The 11,326-nt window shown below is 50.7% G+C and overlaps 1 protein-coding gene across 1 annotated transcript; it reads left to right on the top strand.

Moving 5' to 3' along the window:
- The first annotated feature begins 301 nt into the window (after positions 1-301).
- LOC127295672 (uncharacterized) lies at positions 302-6,656 on the top strand. Its single transcript, XM_071818178.1, has 3 exons — positions 302-1,199; positions 3,074-3,441; positions 6,172-6,656. Exons 1-3 carry the CDS (start codon positions 317-319, stop codon positions 6,511-6,513), a joined length of 1,593 nt encoding a protein of 530 aa, XP_071674279.1. The 5' UTR covers positions 302-316; the 3' UTR covers positions 6,514-6,656.
- Positions 6,657-11,326: the final 4,670 nt, after the last annotated feature.

Here is an 11,326-nt window from a genome sequence, read left to right as displayed (position 1 = left end):
AAAGCACAAGATACAGATCAAGGAAAGCGCAGGGAGAAGTGCAAGATACAGATGAAGGAGAGCAAAAGCAAATTTCGACTTCGACCTAGACTCTTCACAGTCAGCTGTCAGTGCTGCTGTGTACCTAGGCTGGGAGCACGATTTGAAAGAGACGACGAACTTGGCAGGCAAAACAAAACGCCCCGGGGTTAACCGTGTTGGGAAAACCATGGACTGTCAAGCCGCAGGACGAAGATGCGGCGCGCGGCGAGCGACATAGGAGACGGACCCCACGTTGCAGAGACGCGACGCGCATTCCTTGGCGTCCATCCGGCCGATGAGCCCCACACGCCACGCCCGCAATCATCGACTGCTGGTGCTCCAGCTTATGTCTAGCTTTTCCGGCCAACTGCCAAGCAAAGATGCAAGTAACTCCGTCGCGTTCTCGCCTCAAGACACAGGCACAGCATCAATCCCAGCTCCCTATATATGCAGCACACTGCCCACTCATCTCGTCACCAACTCTCTTACCGAACAAACCCTTTCCTTAGCAAAAGCGAAAGAGCAGAGCAGCAAGCAATCATTCGAGCAGCTACGGGCTACGGCGACGCAGGCCTTGCGATCGCTTTGCTGCATTCCGGCGGACACCATGACAACAATGGCGACGCCCAAGTCGTTGAAGAAGGCGTCGATCAGCGGCAAGGCGTGGCGGCTGCTGCGGCTGGCGGTGCTCTGGGCGCGGAAGGGGAGCGCGGCGCGCAGCCTCCGCCTGCTCAAGACCCTGCGCCGCAGCGGCCTCGGCCTCCACGGCAGACGCAACGACCAGCTCCGCTACGGCGAGCGCGAGTTCTCCATCGACGAGACGCCCTCATTCCGGTTCCGCACCCCCTCCGCGCGCGTGCTCCGCTTCATCCCCTGCATCGCCACCGCCGTCCCTGACACACCCGCTCGCTACGGCGAGGACCGGTACTTCTTCTGCGACGCCCGGGAGTGTTGGCCCAGCCCCAATCGCCGAGTTCTTTCCGACGTTGACGAAGACGATCCGGCGAGACGTGACCTGCACACGCACAGCAAACAAGCCAAAACAGCAGCAATCCACGTACGATCAGCTAGCTCCAACTCACGCACACGGAAAAACAATGTATCGCCACAGGCCCGTATCGAGCCTGTTGTTTTTCGTATTGATTCTCGATGTGGTGTTACAAGCCTAGCTATTACATAGATTATATAGTACCTAGACTAGCTAACCGACTCGGGGCACAACTCCTAGATCAGAACGGAACACGTACACTACTCGTATACGTACGGCACACGTCGCCGTGCCGGCGACGGAGTGATTATCGCTAACAATCACCCCCCTAAGCACGATGTGCCGGTCTTCACAGCTTGGACGCCGATCCTTCGTCGCATCTCCAAGAACTTCAGTCGACCCAAAGACTTGGTCAGAATATCTGCAAGCTGATCATCGGTGCGAACGTAGTTGACTTCTATCTTGCTCTCCTCTACACACTCCCGTATGTAGTGATACCGCGTATCAATGTGCTTACTCCTGTCATGGTGTACCGGATTCTTGCACAAAGAGATTGTGGACTTGTTGTCAACATTAAGCACCACCCGTTCCGCTTCCTCGTTCATGAGGTCACCGAGTAGCCTCCCTAGCCACACACCTTGACACGCCGCGGTTGCAGCTGCAATATACTCAGCTTCACAGGAAGATAATGCAACTACCTTTTGCTTCTGTGATAGCCAACTTACGATGCTATTTCCAAGGAAATATGCCACGCCCGAGGTACTCTTACGGTCGTCAACATCGCCTGCCATGTCGCTGTCACTATAGCCAAGTATCTTCACCTTCCCCTTCTCCTTCAAATAGACAATACCATAGTCATTGTCCCTTTGATGTACCTGAGTATATGCTTTACCGCTGCCCAATGTTCTGTTGTGGGCGCTTCCATGTAGCGACTCACAATGCCAACGGAATAGGCTAAGTCCGGTCTTGTGTTCACGAGATACCTCAAACTTCCGACCACACTCCTATACTCCGTTGCATCAACCGCGGGTGCTTCACTCTTCTTGCTTAGTTTAAGCCGAGGTTCCATTGGAACTTGAGTTGGATTGCAATCTTCCATGCCACAATTCTCGAGTATTCTCTTTGCATATGCCTCCTGGCATAGTGTGATCTCACCCAGCTTTTGTTGCACCTCGATCCCAAGATAGTAGGTCAACAAGCCTAGATCACTCATCTTGAATAACTCCTTCATCTGTAGCTTGAACTTAGCAATCTCCTCCTCATCCGCTCCGGTTATCAATAGGTCGTCGACATAGATGCCAACTAGTAGACGATCCCTTCCTTGACCTCGCTTATACATAGCATGCTCCAGTGGGCTCTTCTCGAATCCGAGAGAGATCAATGTATGATCAAGCTTGATGTTCCACGCCCGAGGGGCCTGCCGTAGCCCGTACAACGCCTTGTGTAGCTTCAATACCTTGTGTTCCTCTCCTCGCTTGACGAATCCCGGTGGTTGCCTCACATAGACTTCTTCTTCCAACTCTCCATTCAAAAACGCGGATTTCACATCCATGTGATGCAATTTCCAAGATTCTTGAGCCGCGAGAGCGATAATTAATCTCACCGATTCCATCCTTGCAACGGGAGCGAACACTTCTTCGAAATCCACACCTTGCTCTTGCACGTAGCCTTTGGCCACTAGCCTTGCTTTGTGTTTCACCAAATTCCCTTCGGCATCCTTCTTGATCTTGTACACCCACTTGAGCCCTATGGCTTTTTGGCCGTTGGGTAGATCGACAAGCTTCCATGTATTGTTGTCACGGATCGACACCAACTCCTCATCCATAGCACGACGCCAACACTCCTCCGTGTTTGCGTCCTCGAACTTCGTCGGCTCCTCGGTGAGTAAACACCGACCTTGTCCTCTCCCTCGCGCACGCGTTGTGCCAAAGGTCTCCGGCGGATATAATTCCAGTACGCTTCGAAATTTTTCCGGAGTAGACGGACGTCTCCTTTCTTCCGATGCATTTGGAGGAGACGCGGAAGCTGACGTAGTTCGTGTTTCAGCGTCTGCTGAATCTTCAGTAGCTCGCGGGGAAACAGGACGATCAGAGCCACCCTGTGATTCCCGTCCACGTCCTGGTGATGGAACAGCACCACGCCCAGCTAGGCTTGCTGGACTGCTGGGTGAAGCTTCAAAGCCATCTCGTGGGGTGCTTGGTTCTTCATCCGGCGTCCCTGGCTCCTCCCAGTCTGGGCCGCGCGCCCTGCTCCGTGAGCTGCTGCTCGTTCCAGGACTCCTGTACGGAGAGCTCCCTAGCGGCTCGGTCGAGCGAGCGCTCGACTCGCTGCCGTTCCGCGCGCTGTTCCGATCGCTAGCACCATCAGCCGTAGCGCTGCTGCTTGTCGCGCCCGGACCTCCATCTTCTGAACCTGAACCAGCGCCTGAATCCGTAACGCCCCGGGATGCTGTTTCTTGATCATCTGCATGCGAATCACTGTAGACTACAGTAAATATTTCATTAGAAATTGATTGTACCGGTTCCGCGGAGCCCCAATTCCATGATTTCTCCTCCTCGAAGACGACGTCGCGTGTCACCACCAACTGTTTATTCACTGGATTGTACGCGCGATACGCCTTCGAACCGGCTTCATAGCCGATCATGACCATTGGAGTACTTCGATCCGCCAACTTGCTAGTATGCCCGGATACCGTCTTCACATGCGCCACGCACCCGAAAGTGCGAAGATGATCAACCGAGGGCTTGTGTCCGTACCATGCTTCGTACGGAGTCATACCAACCACGCTCTTAGTTGGTGCCCTGTTCAGTAGATAGACGGCCGTCGTGACCGCCTCACCCCAAAACCTGCCCGGCACGCCTTTGCTTTTCATCATGCTACGTGCCATGGCCACCACGGTTTGGTTCCTTCTCTCCACAACACCGTTTTGCTGCGGTGAATATGGCGCGGTAAGGTACCGCTGGATCCCATGAGCTTCACAAAACGCCTTGAATTCATTGGATTTGAACTCCCCACCCCGATCGGTACGGAGGGCCTTCAACTTTGCCTCGGACTCCACCTCGGCTGCCATCTTCACAATCCTGAACGCTTGCAAAGCTTGATCCTTACTCTTCAGCAACACAACCCACATGTATCTACTGAAGTCGTCGACGATGAGCAAAAAGTACTTGTTCCCGGCGGGGGTCGCCGGCGTGATTGGTCCGCATAAGTCTCCATGCACCAACTCAAGAACCTTGCTTGCTCGATATTGTCCCTCCCTTGGAAACGGGGCTCGCCTTTGCTTCCCAATGAGACAACCGTCGCACACCTGCTCAACATGATCAACACACGGTAAGCCACGTACCATCTCCTTCTGTCCAAGTTGCCGTAGAGCCTGGAAATTAAGATGCCCGTAGCGCGCGTGCCACCTCCATGCCGAGTCTTCCATGCTTGTCATCAAGCATACCGGATCCACCCGATCCAGGTTGAGGATGTAGAGTCGATTCCTCGCCCTCTCCACCTTCATGATGAGTTGCCTTTGACGATCATACCCCCATAAGAACTCGTCCTCGATCACGATCTTGCATCCACGCTCCGCGAGCTGACCAAGACTGATGATGTTGCTCTTCAACTTGGGGATATAGTACACATCCGTGAGTACCTTGTGACCGCCGTTCTTCAACTCAAACAGGACAGTACCTCGCCCTGCTATCCCAACGGTCGATCCATCGCCGAACCGAACCGTTCCTCCCACCGAGAGGTCTAACTCAGAAAACTGAGCCTTGTCGCCGGTCATGTGGTTGCTTGCGCCTGTGTCGAGGTACCAGACATGCCTTGCTGTCCTCATCCTCGCCTTGTCATGAAGGAAAACCTTGTCTTCCTCGAGCGTGACGATCTCCCTAGCCGGCACATGCGGAGTTGATCCAACGTTGTCCATCAGCTCGCATACTTCGAGCATCAACATCATTGGTCCATCATCTCCTTCCTTCGCCAAGAGAGCCTTCTTCTCCGGAGAGTTGCGACACTCCGATTTGAAGTGACCGAGCTGGTTGCACTTATGGCAGCGAAGATTCTTTTTATCGAACTTCTTCTTAGGCTTCTTCGGCTTCTCATCCGACTTCTTCGCCGGGCGGGAGGCTTCTTGATAACCACCGCTGCTTGATGCTCCATTGCTCTTCTTCTCTCTTGCGGCCATTGCCTGCCACTGCGCGCGTAAGCATCACGTGCTCCTCCACTTTTGCTTCGCCGCCGTAGGTGATCTTCATCCTCTCATCATGCGCCTTGAACCGTCCGACCAAATCGTCCATCGTGAGAGTCTTGAGATCGACGCACTGCTCGATCGCCGAAACAACGGGCAAGTAACGCGGCGGTGCCGCGCGTAGGAAACGCCTTACGATCGAGATCTCCTCGAGCTTCTCGCCCAGCGCGCGAATCCCATTGACCAATGTAGCGACCCTCGAAGCGAAGGCGTCCAGCTTCTCATCTACTCCCATCTCCAGGTTCTCGTACTGCTTCTGCAAGGTTTGTAGGGCCGCCTCGCGGACACGCGCATGACCAAGATTCAGCGTCTTGATCGTCTCCCACGCCTCCTTTGCAGATGTCTTCGAGATTAGGTGCTGCTTCACGTCCATCGGCATCACCGAGCAGATGGCCGTGAGTGCCTGTCGGTCCTTGCGGTACTTCGGCGCACCCTTCATGAACTCGTCGCCGCCCGGATCAACAGCCTCCCAGACTTCGTTGGACTCGAGCGCCCACATCATCGTGGTCGCCCACACCGTGTAGTTGTCGCGGATGTACTGCGGATACTGCGTCGACACCGGCGCCGCGGCGCCGGAAGACTCGCCCACTTCCTTCGTCATGACCTCCCGTTACTAGGAGATCCTCCACGAGGCTCTGATACCAATTGTTGGCCCAGCCCCAATCGCCGAGTTCTTTCCGACGTTGACGAAGACGATCCGGCGAGACGTGACCTGCACACGCACAGCAAACAAGCCAAAACAGCAGCAATCCACGTACGATCAGCTAGCTCCAACTCACGCACACGGAAAAACAATGTATCGCCACAGGCCCGTATCGAGCCTGTTGTTTTTCGTATTGATTCTCGATGTGGTGTTACAAGCCTAGCTATTACATAGATTATATAGTACCTAGACTAGCTAACCGACTCGGGGCACAACTCCTAGATCAGAACGGAACACGTACACTACTCGTATACGTACGGCACACGTCGCCGTGCCGGCGACGGAGTGATTATCGCTAACAGGGAGAAGGACGAAGAGGGCTGCTCCGGGGACTACTACGACGATGCCGAGCTGAGCGAGTGCGGCGTCGAGGATGACCAGCTGCTCGAGCGGGCGATGATGGAGGCCAGCTGCGGGAACGTGGAGGCGGCGGAGGGCAGCGAGGACGCCGGGGTGGACGTGAAAGCGGACGAGTTCATCGCCAAGTTCTACAAGCAGATGAAGCTGCAGCGACAGATCTCCTGGCTGCAGTACAACGAGATGATGCACAGGAGTGTCTGCTAGGTAGATAATTAGCGGTAGTTATATTTTCTGTGAACAGATACTGAGTTTTGGTTCAGCTTCAACGATACATAGTAGTTTGGTGGCTGTATGTATGTATACATTACTCCTGATTCCTGAATTCGTGTTGGATTTGGTGGCTGCTACTCGATCCGGTTTTCTCTCTGGAGAAACGGCGTGCGCTTCTACTGGACTTCCCTGATCTTGGTTCTTTTTTTTTCTCTCTTTTTTGACCTCAAGAGCATCTCCAGCAGATGATGATGCATAATTTACATGCATTATACATTCTGTTTTGGAGCTTTTCGTCGGGTGTTGCCACGCCCGCTCGAACTGCACGGTGAGAAACAACGGATCCCATCTTCCACGTTTAGTAAGAAATAGATGAGTCGACAGATCATCCATCCAATCCAACCCAAGCAAATCAACCCCCGAGCCGCGAGCCTGCTAAAGTAGCAACAACACAAATTTTCAACCAATATTAGAAAAAAGTTTCAAAACTTCATCAGCCACTGGATTGGATTTATTAGCCTTGAAGATATGAATAAGAAAAAATTGGAAGATATTCTTTGTGATGATAATGCCAAAAAATATCAAGTTGGCTCATCTGTATTTCTTCCTTTCCCTTATGCCAGTCATTAGAGGCCTCTTGACATTTCTCTTCCCTATTTTGGATTTTTTTGCGTAAACGTAATATTGAAATTATCTTGTTGTGATCCTATGAATCAGTTCAATTAAACCCTTAGATTCGTACTAGAGCCACTATGATTGAATCTAAAGCTAAACCAAGGGTTCTTCGAATAAGAACCACTTTATAATCAATTAGTGAATCCATGTAATGATTTGAAAAAATCGAGAGAAAAAATTGCCTTTTCGGGAAACAAAATTGGAAGGAAGAACCATCCCGCGCCCAGGCCAACGCCGACTAATGGGCCGCTGTCGTCCAGCTCCGCCAACAAGTCCCCCACTACCCCTGCCACGAACCCTGCCCCCAAGAAAGCCGCCGTCTAGCCCCTAGCGCCGGAGCCCGATGCCCTCCTCCCTCCGGTCAAGGTGCCCGAAGGTGAGGACGGGAGGCTATTGTCGGAGGAGAGGACCTCGTGCATGTCCTCATGGCACCACCACCGCGTGCAGGAACATCGACGCCAGGAATGGAGATGACCTCAAGCATGTCCTCCAAGCCTGCACAACGGCGGGCATTGGGCGACGGCGGCTGTAGGGACGGGCGGTGGCACGGAGGGTGGCCATCGCTGGAATATGGTCGACGGTAGGCACTCAGGTCACGTGGGGAAGAGAGGAGGAAAACACAAAGCGATAGTTGGTGGCATTGCGCGGCCGACTTTTTACATACATGTGATGTATATTTGCATCGCGTGATGCAGAATTTGCATCGCGATGTAAAAAAAATTTGGACCCTTTTTTACATCTACATCATCTGCTGGAGATGTTTGTTTGGGCCAAAATGATATAAACGGCGGTTATTTTACATTTACATCATGTGTTGGAGATGCTCTTAGAAGCCTCTCGAAACTAAATGGATCCATGATTTTGGCCATAGTTTTTCGGAAGGACGAAGAGTGGCCAACCAAGGAGCTCACGAGAAGGCTGAGGAGCAGGTGGGCCCACGACACACCAAATCTAGGCAAGCGTGCCGTGGTGGGTCCCAGCTTCTCGAGCATCCAATTGCCTGGATTTTAACTTCCAGGTGTATAATTTGATATGAAACTGGGACTTTCAAAGGTGACTGCCACAATAAAAGAAACACTGAAAATAAAGACAAAAACTTCATGATGAGAAGGGAGTATTTTACCTCAGGACTATTAATTTGTGGCACTAGCTTGATCTTTCTATATATGCTAGATAAAAAAAATTGACCGATAAACCTTTGGGGAGTCCCCTACGGTGTGATTTATGTATATAAAAGCCCAGAAATAAAGGCAAAACGGGTATTTACATGGTATATATATAGAGAGGGGTATAGAGGAGTACCCCAAACAACCAAGCTAAGAAGAAAACTAGAGATATACAACAAAAAAAAAAAGACTAAGAAGACTCCAACCAGGTGGCTATAGAAGATCTGTGCACAGGCTTAACCCTGTGCTTAATGAGCTCTAGATCATATTTAAAAACTGCTTTACACGCCTGCATAGATGGTTGTTTGCCTTCAAAGATCAGGGCATTATGACATTTCCAAATCCCCCAAAGCGCACATGGCATGCTACATAATTAGAACCATATAAACTTTCTAACATGATTATGGTCATATTTATAATTATCCTATGGTCGATCCTTTTATTTATGAGATGCAACTATTAGTATACTGCTAGGAAAAGGCCTATATCCGCACGGGTTACCCCGGCGCTCTAAATTGGGCATGTGCCGGTGCTAAATACTGCCGGTGCACATGTTTCGTCAGTGATAGCAGACTACTGCTGGCGCACGTTCGAGCTGGCGCGCCGAGGATAAGGGTGAACCAGGTCCGGGCCAGGGCCAAAATTAGAGCCTTACTTACCGCATGGTGGTGCGCCGGTGGGCACCGGCGGTAAGTGTGCCTCTAATTTTCCTTCCAGACCCCCTATGGATCGCCTTTTCAGTTCTTAAAAAAAATAAAAGAAAATGATAGAATTTTTTAAAAATAAAATTTTTCGAGATGCCCATATGTTATGTTACCCAGTTTTAGTGAAAATTGAACATAAATTTCTATATAATGGAAAATAGCGTCATGTTTCGGAAAAACGGGATTTCTGAATGCGTACGACCTTCGATGAAAAAAAATCATATCAAAATTTATCTACGTGAAATTTTCTATCTAGTTTCAACGACCTATGGTGGTTCCAGGGACGGAGCTGCCTTTGTGGCACTGGTGTCAGCTGACACCTATGCAAAGGTGCAAATCCTTCACTAATTAATACTAACTCTTGATGATTTATGGAGGCTGACCCCAGTATCGTAGAGAGGATATAGATATGACCCCATCGGTATTTGTTTCTAGCTTCGTCCCTGGGTGGTTTAGACAATTTTATGATTCGCCAAATTCAAAAGACATTAGTTTTTCAGCTTTTAGATTTTGATTAAAAATTAATATTTACCCTCGGCTACATCTGGGCATGGGCAGCCCGGCCCGAAAATCCTGGGCCGGGCTAGGTCGGGCTTGCACTTTTGGGCCGAGCTCGGGCCTGAAATCTGAGCCCGAACGTCGGGCCGAGCCGGGCTCAGGCCTTCATTTTCGTGCATTTTAGCCTGGTTGGGCCGGGCTTCTCGGGCCGGGCCGGGTTTTTTCCTCGTTCGGGCCGGATTCGGGCTTCAATTACAGGCCCGACGGTCGGGCTCGGGCCCGACTTTTTACCCGTGGGCTTTTTTAAGCCCGGCCCGGCCCGAACTTTGCCCAGGTGTACCCCCGGCGCACCACCATATAGGTGCGCCGGCGGTAACCTAGGCTATATATGCAAAACTGCCCCTCCGCCTCTTATCCTTCCTCACTTATCCCCTTCTCCTCCGCCTCCTCCTCCGCTTCTCCTTCCTTCTCCTTTTCTCCTCACCGATGGCCTCCTCCTACTGCTGTCTGCTGCATGGACGACCTTGTACTCCTCCTCCGATGACCTCCTCCTCCACTTCCGGCCTCCTCCACCTCGGCCCTCCTCTTCCTCATCCTCCTCCTCCACCTCCGGCCTTCTCCTCCACCTCCACCTCCACCTCCAGCCTCCTCCTCCTACACCAGCGTGGAAACGGCAACAATGTGGCCCCTGGCCACAGTTTTCGAGGACGAACCCGAGCTAGACGAACCCTAGCTAGATCTAGATCTAGATCGGCCTTTTTTGAATTTTGAGAAAACATACCGCCGGTGCACCAGGCCTGGTGCGTCGGGGATAACTCGTGTTACCGCCGACACACCAGTTGACGCACCGGCGGTAAGCCATTACCACCGGCATGTTTCCACCGGTGGGATCTGGTGCAATGACAGTAACCTTTTTTGGTGCGCCGGCAATAAGGCTTCCCTACTAGTGCTATGTGTTTGATTTATTTACGGTTGCATATTATTACTTCGATCGTGTGTATAACATAGTATGCTACGACACGAGAGTGGGGATATGTTTGTTAGATCTTTTTTAAAGATAAAGAATGATTTCTTATTTAAAAGGTGAATCTTAACATCTGGCCTCTGCATAACTAAGATACAGACAGACGCTCAAATCAAACCATATCAAAAGACAAAATAAAAAAGAGGTGCATTACAAATATTACTCAAACAAACTGCATAGGAGCCTAAGGTGATGGCGGACCAATCTAAAGATTACGCTGCCATCCATGTTGGATAAAAAATCTATCACTGTGTCCTCTAACAGCTAGACACTTTCATAAACAGGCCGTGATTCTCCACGTGCTCTAGAAACTACCATGAACTCCACCAGTAGATAACCTGCACGAGAGAATAAATTTATCATTAAAAATCTTGTCATTTCTTCATAGCCATAGCGACCAAATAGAAAGAAACACTCTCACTCTAATAAGTACTTTAAACCTATGATCCACATTTACAAAGGGTTAACTTTGTCAATTCCCATGATGATGGACTTGGGTTTTAGGAAGGAGGACACTAGCGAATCAACAAACCGGCTAGCCAAATTAGGAAGCTGACTAGTATTATTATCTGGGGCGAATCGCCGAGGTTGTATGATGTGAATGTTGGAGATATGCCCAAGAGGCAATAATAAAATGGTTATTATAATATATCTTTGTGTTTATGATAATGTTTACATACCATGCTATAATTGTATTAACTGAAATATTGATACATGTATGTTATGTGAACAACAGAGAG

The sequence above is a fragment of the Lolium perenne genome, chromosome 4 (assembly GCF_019359855.2).
Source record: "Lolium perenne isolate Kyuss_39 chromosome 4, Kyuss_2.0, whole genome shotgun sequence".
Classification (NCBI taxonomy): Eukaryota; Viridiplantae; Streptophyta; class Magnoliopsida; order Poales; family Poaceae; genus Lolium; species Lolium perenne.
Note: the sequence above shows the minus strand (reverse complement) of the source record. Positions and strands in the feature narration are given on the sequence as shown.

What these genes read in the sequence shown, in the direction of transcription:
- LOC127295672 (XM_071818178.1), top strand. Translation starts at nt 317, where the DNA reads ATGAGCCCCACACGCCACGCCCGCAATCATCGACTGCTGGTGCTCCAG. An exon ending in TACAAGCCTAGCTATTACAT is followed by an intron (nt 1,200 to 3,073) that starts AGATTATATAGT and finishes CTGAATCTTCAG; the next exon opens with TAGCTCGCGGGGAAACAGGA. An exon ending in CTGAACCAGCGCCTGAATCC is followed by an intron (nt 3,442 to 6,171) that starts GTAACGCCCCGG and finishes CACAACTCCTAG; the next exon opens with ATCAGAACGGAACACGTACA.